The sequence below is a fragment of the Kogia breviceps genome, chromosome 16 (assembly GCF_026419965.1).
Source record: "Kogia breviceps isolate mKogBre1 chromosome 16, mKogBre1 haplotype 1, whole genome shotgun sequence".
Classification (NCBI taxonomy): Eukaryota; Metazoa; Chordata; class Mammalia; order Artiodactyla; family Physeteridae; genus Kogia; species Kogia breviceps.
The window spans coordinates 14,327,018-14,341,110 of NC_081325.1; the positions used below are offsets into that span (position 1 = coordinate 14,327,018).

Genomic DNA, 14,093 nt, shown 5'->3' on the forward strand with positions numbered 1-14,093 from the left:
ACCATTTTATGTAAATCATGTGGTTTGGGATAAGATTGAAGTTGTAAGAAATGCGGGGGAGTATGGGTGTGTGAGATTTCAGCACTGTCATATTGAATGGGGTGAGAAGAAAAAAATTATATTCTGCTCTAATTATATCAAACTGTATTAGTTTAAACTGAAATAATAATTTCAATGCTTTGAAAGAGTAATATTTTGATCCGTCTATGTAATTTTATCGGTTAGTTGTAACTGATAAAAATAGATTTTGGTTGCCAAAATTTGAACAGTGTTTGAGGTAGAATTTCATTAGAAATGGAAAGGATTAGAAACGAGAGCAGCTATTGTGAATCATTTTGAGGCATTATTCAATTTAGATGCAAGAAAATTGAGTGACAACTTCTATTTAGAAATCTATCAAAATTTGTTTTATGACTATAAACTGTGTAGTATCTATGTCTTTTATTCCTATCTCGCAATAAAGTCATGAGATGATGAATTTCACATACAGATAATGCTCTAGGTAACATTATTAATAAAAGTAATAGCAGGGAAAGGTATATCGATACTTATCAGAACTTATGCTTTACCAATAACATAAACAATAGTTACCTTTACAAATGCAACGATTTTCAAGGAGATTGTTGCTAGATATAAGGAGTTCATCACAAAATCCATTAGATTCCACCAATCGTGGATGTAATCTTGAAGTCCACCATCCCACATTTGTTTAATTTCTCCCCATATAAAACCTGCAATTATAGAAAGATTCACATAAGTGTGATTTTTCAATCAAATCACTAGAAACAGAGATCTATAATTAGGAATTAGAGAATCTTTGAGCTTCAAGAGACTACATAGTTCCTCGAAATGCAACACCTATTTTTATAGGTAGTAATAATTGAGTTCCAGTCAGATTTTAAAACTTGCAGGACATTTAGTTAATTTGTAGAGAATTCTCTTGGGGCAGCTTCACTCTCTTTTATCCATTTGATAAATTCATAAGGTTGTGCAATTTTGAATCAAACTATAATTCCTCTCTACCTATATATCTTTCTCTGGAAAATATCATAACGTTTATTTGTAAACAGATACTTGAAGATATTTTTCATCCCAAATCAAAATGACTCAAAGATTTATGAAAAAACAGTGTATCTAGTGAACATAACTGGCTTAATGCCTTTAAGATGGGTACTTTGTGGTGTTTTTGTAAGCAATTAACCCCTTCAGAGATCTGATTTCAGTTCTGGACAGAAGACGATTATAACATTCATACTTCAGTAAAAGACCTTATATCTAGCAGTAGCTTTAAAGCTATATCCAGAGGAAATAAAAATCACTTTCGTTTATTATGGTCATGTTTTTAATAGAAAATATTTTATTTTCAAATATTAGAAAGCACTTACAAAATATCACTGTATATCATTATTCTATTTCCATAATCTTATTAAATTTTTATAAATCTATTTTTACAGCCTAATAATGAGAAAGAAAGATATCAAAATATCTAGAATCAGGAAATATAAAAGGATAAATATGATTTTAAAGCTATATTAAAGCAAGAAAACAACAAGACTTTTAAGGTAATGATAGTTTTAAACATTGAATGTGGGTAGCCCAGAGTTTCATATCTGTCCTACACTAAAAGCAAGAAAAAGTCATATAACTACAGAATTATGACTTTTCATGAATCCATCAGAGAGGTGAGAAACCAAGGAGCCTACATTTCAAAGAAAAACAGGTTCCTGTAAAGAGAGCGAGGAGGTGAGCATTAGCTCCCCTGTGGCAGAGTGCAGGGTAAGAAACACTGGCAACATACAAGAGAGAAGGACAATTTCAGAAAACCTTCTTAAACAAACTTCTAAAGGCTGAGTGTGAGCTAGTGTGAGAAGACAGAACCCCTGGGACACAGACACAGGGGGGCGTCCACTCACGAGTAAGCTCATCTCCATAGACCTCACCACTGCTCAAGAGGCTGGTTCTGGGGGAAGGCACAAAGCCCTACCCAAGCTTCTCTCCCCCATGAAGCAGAACACGTTAGCCCTATGGGAGAAGCAGAAAACAGTCCAGGGCCTAGAGTTTATACTAATATCCTTAGAGGCTTCCTACCACAGGAGGAAGGTCAGAAAACTCTCTTCTGCACAAAACCTGCACAGTTTTACTGCCTTGAGAAGGAAGATTTGGATCACTGAGAAGCTCTACCCCTGATGCCCAGGTGTAGTTTTACCTAAGTCTGACCCTAGACCTGGACAACAGACAAACTTCCTGCCTCATATCACCAGGCTGACAAACACCGAGTAAGAAGCAGACACTGACAACCACTGGAGGAGTGGCAAACATATGGATAGAAAGTCTCTCAGAGGCAGAGGTGCTCAAGGAAGGCCAAAAGCTGTGGGGGGAGCAGGAATTCTGATAATAATCCTCTTCCCCACTTGTCTTAGTCTGTTCAGGCTGCTATAACAAAGCATCATAGATGAGTTGTTTTATAAACAACAGAAATTTACTTTTCATAGATCTGGAGGCTACAAGTCTAAGATCAGGGTATCAGGTTCAGACTCTGGTGAGGGCCCTCTTTCATGTTGCAGACTGCTGACCTCTCTTTGGATCCTCACTTGGCGAAAAGAAAGCAAGCTAGCTCTCTGGTCTGTTCTTATAAGAGCACTAATCCCATTCGTGAGGGCTCCACACTCATGACCCAATTGCCTCCCAAAGGCTCCACCTCCAAAAACCATCACATTGTGAGTTAGGATTTCAGTGTGTGACTTTTGGGGGGGACAAAGACTTGCAGCCCATAACACCACTCTCAGCAGAAGTGTATGGTAGGCTGAAACTGTTTGTGGCAACAATGAAACCCAAACCCAGCTCAGTTCCTGATTATATTGTGTCAAATTCCTGCACTAATGTTCTAGCAGAAGAGGTATGTTCATTTTCAAGCATAAATGCTATACACTTCTGTCTAGCCTTCTGCATAGGCAGAATAAATACCCTCACAAAATACACACATATGAGCACATGAACACCATGTTACATCATACGCAAACTGTTCAAAAAAAGCATCACAGGAAGGGGGTGGGTGGAAATAAAAGGCACGTTGCATACAAAAGAAGAAATATAGGACTGATATCAGACTGATTATCTGAAACCTTGCAGGACAGACTGACATCATTAAAGTGCTGAAAAGAAAAAAAAGTAAATCCAGAATTCTATACACAGCACAAATATCTCTAATAAATGAAGGGTAATGAAAAACTTTTTTCAGACAATCAAAAATTCAGACAGAGACCCATGCTACAAGAAATGCTAAAGGGATATTTTTTAGGCAGAACGTATATGATATTAAACAGAAATTCAGGTTTATAAAAAGAAATAAAAATCTCTATTCAGGAACTGTTAAAAAGAAAATAAATATATAAAATACTTTTTTCTTATTTTGAATTGCTCTAACAGATCATTGACTGCATAAAGCACAAATAGCATATAACAAAAATGTATTGTGGTTTATAACATGTATAACATATGTAAAGGTAAAACATATGACAACATTAGCACAGAAGATGAGAAAGAGGAATTAGAAACCTACTATCATAAGGTTCTTATACTATATGTAAAGCAAAATATTATTTGAAGTTAGACTGTGATAAATTAAATTTTATGTTGTAAATCCTAGGGCTTTCTCTCAAAATATTTTTAAATGCATAAATAGCCACAAATGTAAATAAACATGGAGTTATAATAAATGATCCAAGAACAGGCAGAAAAAAAAGGGAAAAATACAGCAATAGATGGGGCAAATAGGAAAAACAATAGGGTAGATTTTAAATCTGTCAATATCAAAAATTATGTTGAATGAAAGGTAAGGTCTAAACACACTAATTAAAAGACAGAGATGTTCACATAGAATAAAGATGCAAAACAACTATATGACAATTCATCGATAGATTAAACATAAATGAATAACAATGTTACCATGAAATACTAATTGAAAAAAATGTAGATGGTTATATTAATGTAAGACTAGATATATTTCAGAAGAAGTGTTACTGGGTATGCACAGGGATATAACATAAGGATAAAAAGGTCAAATCACTCTGAAGACAGAACAGTCCTAAATATGAATGCGGCTAACAAAATAACCTGATAATGCAAGATGCCATAGAATTTAAATATAAATAGGGAAAGGTACAATTATAGTTAGAGTCTTTACTATTCCTCTCTATAAGTAAATGAATCAGTAGGCAGAAGTTTAGTAAGAACATAGAAGTTCTGAACAACACTATCAACAGTCTGAAAATAGCAGAAGATAACACATAGATATGGAATCTAAGAAAAAAAGAAAGGTCATGTAGAACCTAGGGGTAAGATGGGAATAAAGACACAGACCTACTAGAGAATGGACTTGAGGATATGGGAAGGGGGAAGGGTAAGCTGTGACAAAGTGAGAGAGTGGCATGGACATATATGCACTACCAAATGTAAAATAGATAGCTACTGGGAAGCAGCCGCATAGCACAGGAAGATCAGCTTGGTGCTTTGTGACCACCTAGAGGGGTGGGAGAGGGAGGGTGGGAGGGAGGCAGACGCAAGAGGGAAGAGATATGGGAACATATGTATATGTATAACTGATTCACTTCGTTATAAAGCAGAAACTAACACACCATTGTAAAGCAATTATACTCCAATAAAGATGTTAAAAAAAGAAAAAGTAAATAGCAGAAGACATTTTTTTCAAGTGCACATGGAACATTCACTAAGATAGACTATGTAACTTCAACATATTTATACATGTTGAAATGTTTAAATGTTTACCATGACAACATAATAAACAAAAAATGAATTATAAAATGTATCTCAAAATCCCCAAATATTTTGCAATTAAATAATATGCTCCTGATAACTTTTGGTCAAAGAGAAATTAACAGAATAATTAGATAATATTTTGAACTGATTACAAATGAAAATACAACTAAAAATTCTGTGATGCAGTTAACACAGTACGTAGGGTAGAATGTTTAATTAGAAAACAATAAAGGTCTCAAATCAGTGATCTCAGCTTCAACTGTGACACTGAAAAGAAGAGCAAATTAAACCCAAAACAAACAGAAAAAAGAAAATTTTAAAGCAGAAATCAATAAATTTTAAAATATAAAACTTGAGAAAAGTCAATGAAAACAGAATCTAGTTATCTGAAATGGTCACTAAAATTGATAAAAGTCTAGCTAGAATGGTCAAGAAAAAAAGAGAGAAGATATAAGTGATCCATATCAGAAATGAAAGAAGGGACATAAATACAGATCTTACAGACTTAATAAGGATAAATGAACTTGATATTCATACATTTCACAACTTAAATGAATTGGACATTTTCCCTGAAAGACATAACCTTCCTAACTCACGTAAGAGGACATAGAATAATCTGAATTGTCCTATATTCTTTAAAGAAAATGAATTCATAGTTAAAAACCTTCCAGCAAAGAAAAATTCAGGTCCAGCTCCTTCATGGTGATTCTACCAAACATTTAAGGAAAAAATAATGCCAGTGCTCATCAAATACTTACAAAATTACAAGAAAAAATGTTTTAAGAGTATGTATTATTCTGATAAAAAGTGATACAAAAATAATACAAAGAAAACTACACGCTAATAACCCTTTGAATATGCATAAAATCCTCAACAAATATTAGTAAATTAAATACAGTAATATATAAACTTAATAATAAATCATGACCAAATGCTATTTTTCCCAGAAATGCAAGACTGTTTGAAAATTTAACAATCAGTCAATGTAATTTGTCACATCAACAGATATTTTGGGAAAAAAAATCTTTTCATTAAGTGCAATAAATCTTTTCAATAGATACAATAAATTCATTTGACCAAATTCAACATCCATTCATGACAAAAACTTTCAGCAAAGTATGACTAGAAAGAAAATGTCTTGATTTGATAAAGGACATCTATAAAAATCTAAACTACCATCATACTTATTTTGTAAAGCGCCAGAAAATAAATAATTTAGGCTTTGAAATTAATGAATGAGTGTGACTTTGTTATAATGAAACTATTTATAAAAACTGTCAAAGGGCCAGATTTGGCCTGCTGGGCCACAGTTTGTCCTATATCTTGATTGCGGTGGTACTATATGATTGTATGTGCTTGTCAACATTTTACATACCTGTGCCCTAGAAAAAAAAATTAAAAAGTAGTCGTACAACTTAATGTTAAGGCAGCAAAAATTATGAGAGATTGATGTTGGACAATAGAAATAGGGTTGGATTAAAAATAAAGAAATATAATAAAGTATCAATTGTGATATATTGCTGATAGATGTGTTTGAAAATTTGCACAATAAAACTTTGGAAGAAATAAAAGTATATTAGTCCATAATTATCTAGTGAAAACTAGCAATAGTTATTTAATATTATTAATAAAGTTTTAGTTTTTAATTTTGTCACATTTAAATTAAGAACCCAGATGATGACTGATTTCAGTTGAATTAAATATAGAGTGCATTTTAAAGTCTGCTGTAGACCACAGCTTTATTCTAGATTTGTTTATATCCAGCTTCCCCTCTGAAGTTTCTTTCATAAATAAATCTCTCTTGAGAACTCAGATAAAATTGGGCATATTTGGGGAGGTGATAATGATCACTGACTCCTTATTGAAGAAAGGAATATATAAGATCTGAATAAGATGTGATACATGCACTAATTTTATAGCTTGTGGGAAACTTACAATTTATATTATCCAATGAGGAAAAATGCTTGGTACTCATGGAAATACTCTCCTCTCCCACATTCGTGGTGCTTTTTCCTACTGAGCCTGGGTACAGTCTCAGAATCCAGCACGCAACCACACCTACATAAGAAATCTAAGGCCCAAAAGGCCGTGTGACTAAAGCCAGTTACTGGAGAAACCAGAACAGGATACCAGTCTCCTTAGGCAGTGCTCTTAGACAATATTTTCTTACTCCTGAGATTTCACAATGGAGCTTATTTGTTTTGTTTTGCTTGAAACTTTGCCAATTCCCAGAGATGAGGCGATGTGATCATTGCAATCATTGATTGAACAAATGCATTCAAGTTCACTTTCATCAGAAGGCATAGTGATAATGTCAAGTGAGTGAAGTGCCAGGCTCAGCTCAACTAGTAATGAGCTTTGTAATCTTAGCCAGTAGTCCCGTCCTTCTAGGTTTCAGTTTTCTCACTTCAAAAAAAGAAAGGTTTGGATTATCACAGAATTCTATAGATAGAATCATACAAGAAGTGTAATTCTACCTTAATGGTATAAATAAGCCAGACACTGATTCTTCCTGTTTGAATTATCAATAATCTATGAAAATCAGTCATCACAATAGCTGACATGAGAGATTAATAACTGTTCTGTACCAGAGGGCACACACCAGCTTTGGTCTGCCCCAGAAAGCAGAAATTGGACCTATGACATGAAAGTTATAGAAAGGAACCTTCTTGCCCAACGTAAGGGGGATTCTCTGGCAGAGTTGTCCCAAAACTGGAATGGATCACCGTTTGGGGTTAAGATTCCAATGCAGAGCCTGGAATGTCTTTGATCAGTCATACTCCAGAGAAATTCTAGCAATGAGTGGAGACTTGTTCCATTGGACCTCTAAAGGTTGTTCCAACTTTATGAATTTGTGATTCTGGTGTTTTCAAATTTTGTATGTATTTTAAAATGAAATATATTTTAAAATACCTACTAACCAACAAGAGGGTTTATATTTTACTTCCCTTTATAGATAAATTGTATCTCTTTTTTTTGCTTCTACCCAACTGGAAGGCCAAATGGGATTATTAACAGTCACCAAAATACGGAACTTCAAATATTTTGTGGGTAATTGTTTAAAAGAGTAAAGACATCAAAACTAACTGCTTTAGAGGGGAAGGAGTTATGAAGAAGCAGTTAGGAGCTCAGTAGAAAGCACCATTTTAACCTGGAGCTCCTTAATATCTGAGCAGACTCTGTTCCTATTAGACAGGTTCAAGGACATGACACTTCAGTAGATGACCTCTAAGGTTTCTGAAGAAGAGTCAAAACAAAAACTCACAATTCGGATATATTACAGTTCCTTTGGAGTTCAAAGAATAGACATAAAATCTAACTTTCTGAGTTATACAAAAATTATATTACTTCTGACTTCGGAAAGGCACAACTGTATGGAAGAAACAGAGATCCTGATGAAATTGAGGACTTAGCCCACTGCTTTTTTAACCTGAACTGTAAATGAGGCTGTCAGTCAGTGCTGGTTGGCTAATGGGGTTTGGGATCTTTTGTTTTCAAAGCACCAGATTGTAGGATCACTTCCTATAGCTGTTTGGATCACTTCCTGTATCACCACATACTTGTTTGATGACATTGATTTCTATTTGTTACGAGCACGTTAGTGAAATACCAAGTTTCCTCTATTCTGGCAATATTCACCGAAATTTTAGAAGAAACAAGCCTTTAGAAAAACTAGAAGGTGCTATTAACTGGCTGAAAAATGCATCCAGATAGTAAACTATTCATGGTAACTAAAAAACGACTAAAGCAAACAAAGCTGGAGGGAGCTTCTGTCAGAAAATGTTTGTGCTGTTCCCACAATGGTAACATTTCAAAGTTATTCTCTGCTGTTTATAAACAGATGACACGATTTCTCAGCGTGGTGGTGGAAGTCTAATTTACAAGCATTGATGTAAGACTGCAGGGACCAACCACGGAAAGATCGCAGTGAGTCAGAGAACTTCCTTTTAAAAATATTTGTGGATGCCTGGAAGTTTTGACTATATTTTTCTACCTTTCCCGTAACAGTTTTCACCAGGGCTATTTGAGTATTCTGTTATATCCCATCATGCGAAGCTGGCTGAGGGGAGGAGACAAGCAGGCAGACCTCCGATGCTGCATTTAGCAGCCTCGGTTTCATGTGAGAAATGTGTAATTCTGCACACAGACCTCTTGCCTCTCCTTTCTTGCTGTCAGTATTTACACGAAGAGTAAATAACCCCAAGCAAAGAGCCAGTCAGCTTTTCACCTATGACACCTCTGACGGCTTTTTACAACAGCCCCAGAGCTAGTCGAGGGATCTGGCCTTGGACGTCCTTGACAGAACACTGAAATCCATGCTGTGGAACCAAATCAATGAAGTTAAAGGCAACAAAAAAGAATTCTTCTTCGCTGGAGGTTTTTATTCCCTCCCCAAGTCAGGAAACAAAAAGGTAGTTCTTGTCAAAATTCTGCTTTTGTTCAAAAAGAAATCTAGATGCAGTTATTTTACTCAGTAGAGACTCACATTATGCCAGACCCATAAAAGGCACTAAGTGAAGGGGCAGCTGCTATGGTCTCAGGGTTATTCTTAAAACCCAAACAAAGATAAAGAGCCTCAAGTATCCAGTTTCTGAAGACAGCGTACAGAAAACTCTAGCCCTTCCCGCTGGGGCTTCCTAAGAGGGATGAGGCCCATATCTGCTACCAGCCTCCTGCCACACTCTAACCCCTGGGTTATACAGAGAGAACGCTGGGATGAGGGGGCCAGAGAGCTGTGAGCTCAGGGCACTGCAGTTCGGGTGCCAGCGACCTCACCAGCACCGCCACCTCCCTAGGTCAAGTATAGGAGACTCCACGAAAACGCCTCATAAAGATGGGGGGTTTCTGCAAGGAGAGGCTGGCTCTTCACGCCTACTGGGGCATCTTCCAAAGCACTTGGCCTGCTCATCTCTCACTTGGCTTGCATTTCAGGGAAAACAGACAAACAGTGGGTCTTGGCAGCTGGGCAGCTGGCAGCAGCCTGGCCCCTTGCCATCTGAGGCAGCAAGGTTTTGTGATCTCTTGGGGGAGCGAGTGCTTATCCCAGGAAGAAGCCGGGCTTTAGACATCTTGTTCTCCTGCCCTTGCTAGGGTCACAGGACCCATAAAGGGGCCAACTGCTGGTTAGGAGAGTTCCCAGACTGGAAGATGTCAGGCAGAGCTGAAACTCGGATTCAGAGAACTATGTAGTGTGCAGGTACACAGAACCCTCTAAATAGCAGTCATGGACCCATCAGGAGAGTCAGAGGGTCAAGACCTGTCACATAGGCCACTCAGTATCAGCCAGAGATGCAGACAACCAACAAGGGAAGAGCTGTGACCAGGGTACCAAGGAGGTAAAGAAGACTTTTAACTTTTCCTGACATCCTTCTTGCCTGCAGAAACCAAGCAAGGGGGAGAACAGAAAAAGTCTGTGTCTCTCCTTCCATTCCAGTGTTGGGGTTGAAGGAAGAGCAAAAAATGAATATTTCCAGGTCCTTTGATACATGTGTCAGGCCTTTGTGGGGAAGGGGGGAGCTTTAAACTGATGGTAAGGTTCGTGTTTTAAACAGAACTGGGACTACTTTTTAATAACTCAAAATGTCAGGAAATTGATGATATCTACTAGACAGATAGTGAAGAGAAAGGATATTTGGTGCAGGGTGGTTGGGAAGAGTGATTGGAAAAGGTTAAACCATTTCATGTTTAGATTCTAATGAGTCTCAATTCCTCAGTAAAGCTGAAATCGGAACTAAATACGAAACCTGCATAAAATTTGGTTTCTAGAATTGTTTCTTAATCTTTAGTGTTTAAAGACCTCTGAAATTTCTGACTCAGTCAACCAAGGGGAGAATTCAAAATCTAAATTCTTCATAAAAAATTCAGTGATTATGATTATAGTCAGCATACCACGCCTCAAGAAACACTGACGTAAAGGGACAGTGACTAGTCAAATATGCTTAGTTTGAAGACATCTAAAAACCCTTAAATTACTATAGTTTTGATAACATCAGTTTAACATTTAGAGGAAAAAAAATTAGGAATATACAATTGAGGAAGTACATGTTTTGAAACTGTGCCAAGGAACGATACGATGCTAGTTTTCGATTAAGATGTAAAAAATGTAGAACTTTAGAATTCTAGCTCATCTGATTCCTTATGACATAAATGTAGTCACTTAAAAATCAAGTAAAATGTTTCTGTCAGTGCAGTATTAGACTTTTCATAGGATTTCTGTTTAATTTAAAATTTTCCATGAGAACTAAGGCATTATATATTTAAGTAGGTGGAAAAACAATGAAAAAATATTCCTTAAGTCTTTTCTCAAGTCACCTTTTCAACGAGTGGCAGTAGTTGCTTAATAAATATTTTTGAATGAGTGATTATTAATTTTTCACTATGAAGATTACCACTTTCCACCTACTATAAACTTCTATTTTTAAAACAATTATGTGCAAAAGAAATATAATTATCTGTTTACATTTCCTGAAGACCCCCTACACACATACACACACACACACATACATATACACACCAATGAAAGATTAAAAAATTAATGATATTCCTGGAAGCAAGGCATTTTGGCTTTAGGTCTTAGCAAGTGAACACGGAAACTGAAAAGGAAGCATCTCAAGGTCATGGCAAAGGACTTTATTCTTTCTTAGAATAGAAATTGCTTCTGTCAGTAGTAGAGAACCACTTATAATGCACATGTTTTAGAACGCACACGGGTCGTGGAGATGAAGATGGAGGGTCCTGCTGATGTGATGCAGATGGCAACGATAAGTTCGCTATATTAACAAGCATCACCTTCAATAGGAAATTATATCAAGTGTGTATTTCAAAAAGCGTTGCATCTTGAATAAATCAGAAACGTGGTCCACTCAAATTTGACCGGTGTAAAGACTTAAGTTGGTAAACAGAGGCAGAGAAAATAGGAAAGAAGTCTATGGATGGAAACTTGAGTTCTTGGGCTGTTTTTGACCCTTTAAATTCCATTTCTCACACTCCAAGGGCAGTGTTTATGGAGGATAAAGGCTCTAGCTCTGAAGTTAGACTAACTGGAGTTTGAATCTAGTATCTACCATTTGGTAGCTCCTTGAACCTGGGAAAGTGATCTCGCTTTTCTAAGCCTATTTCTTCTCTATTAAATGAGATACTAACATCATTTATTATGAGTAAAGTGGAGTTGACTATGGACTTCAAATAAGAACACACATTTGAATCACTTAGCACAGTGCCAAATTTCTTAGTTTCTATTGTTATTACCACCATCACTACTATTACCATTATTGTTATTCTGAACTAACAGAAACCACTTCCAGCTTACCTCCAATCTTTTACTCTGACCCTCCCTCATTTCCTATGTACTCCTCTTTTTACTATCTTTTCTCCTCTTCCCTTGAACCATCAGAACCATGGTCATCAAACATTCTCCCAAGGCCTGTAGATTTCACTTGTTGATGCACCAAATTTGTATTGCATGTATGACCTAAAAGACTTAATTTTCTCTCCAGTAAAGAAGTCAATACTCTGTAATGGCTTATATGGGAAAATAATCTAAAAAAGAGTGGGTATATGTATACGTATAACAGATTCACTTTGTTGTACACCTGAAACTAACACAACATTGTAAATCAACTGTACTCCAATAAAAAGTATTAAAAAATAGAAAAAGAAGTCCTTTGGTCAGCAATAGTATGTGCACACTGAACAATTTACAACTATATGAATATATTGTTGTTTGAGATTTTACTGTGTTAGTCTAGATAAATCTTGATAAATCTTGGTAAAGATGACTTTAAAATTTCTTCCTCACAGATAAACAGGAAAATGAGAATTCTATGTCATGCTGCAATGATTATCTGGTTTAATTAAATTTAATTTAATTAAATTTAATTAATTTAAATTTAATTAAAATATCCCTTTAAATTAATAAACGGATGTTCTGCAGCTGTGTTTGAGTTGTCTATATGTGTCTGCAGCTAGTTTGCTGAGGTGGTTAGAACACTTTGCCAAGGGAGAGAGTGGGGAAATCTATAAACTTGTTTCTTATAATTCTTAATTTGGGGGAAGACAGATAATTGAAGGGTGAGACTGAAAGTACGAGTACCTGAAGCCATGTGATCTTAATGCCTTTTAGACAAAAGATGAAGAAATGGTCACAGGAAAGAAAGAATATATATAAGATTGTTTGTCCCTGAGTTTTTATCTAGATGTGAACGTGATCACCATTTTTCATTTTCCATTTTCAATTTGGCAGGCCTTGTTGAAATTTTCAGATTTGTTAATATCAACCCTTTAAAAGATAAAAATATAAAATAAATTATGAAAATGAGAGGCCAAATTTGTTGCAGAAAAATTGTTAAATATGTATGTATTATAGGCAAGACATAGAATATGGATCTTATGAGCAATTCTTAATTTATGCCGAGAAATTCACTAGAAGCTATTTTTAACAGAGCTCATATCTCTTCCTCTGATACATCTTTTCCTCAGTTCACCATTCTCATCATGCTCAGCAAGCACAGATTTATGTGCTATATAATTATGGCATATTCTTAAGCACACACATAATATCAAGTCACTTCCGCAGCCATTCGGCAGTATTCTCATTGGGAACAAGGTATTTCCTGCTTTATTAATATGATAGCTTTCATTAATATTCTACTTCCTTTGTGGAAAATGTTATCAATTTCATATTCTTTTTGCTAAGTGATAACGTAAGTCTACATCTGGATGTTTCATGTATATGCACACTTCTTTTTTTGCAGGAGAATAAGCTATGACACAAATTTGATTGTTACGGTTGAGTTATAATGGATTCTGTGGAAATACCCAATCTAGTTTTGGGAAGACTTTAAAAATTAGCATTCAAAAGTTTTTTTTTTCACATTTTACTCCACATTATCTCCAGAAACAAATGACATCTACTGGAGTTAAAACTTCTGCTATAATTTAGATGAATTCTCATAATACGCATTCTACATATAACATGCTATATTTAGTTTGCATTTAAATTCTATATAAAAATGAGTTTCTCATATGAATATTATATTCATTTCATATCCTTAGTATTATATTGTTAAAATCAAACCCTTAATAAATTAAGAGCCTTGGGGTCATGACACAACAGAAAACAGAAGTAGCCACGTCTCTAATCTGACCCCAGCCTTCTTTTAATCCATCACAGTCTTCCCGGTGATACTTTCTCTCTAAACAATTGAAAAGCATAGCTCTGTTAACAGGCCATATGCATGCAGGATGAAACTGTTGTTTTACTTTTTACTCTAGTTCAAATGGGTAATTTGACAATCTGAGAAATATACTGGTGTCTG

The 14,093-nt window shown here is 35.6% G+C and overlaps 1 protein-coding gene across 4 annotated transcripts in view; it reads right to left on the reverse strand.

The window, feature by feature from the left end:
• Positions 1–14,093, reverse strand: part of TRPC4 (transient receptor potential cation channel subfamily C member 4) — a 174,715-nt gene that overhangs the window by 35,272 nt on the left and 125,350 nt on the right. For all 4 annotated transcript variants that reach the window (XM_059042126.2, XM_067016902.1, XM_067016903.1 and 1 more), the window contains one exon: positions 592–731. In XM_059042126.2, coding sequence (XP_058898109.1) covers positions 592–731 — 140 coding nt within the window. The remainder of the gene's footprint in view (positions 1–591; positions 732–14,093) is intronic.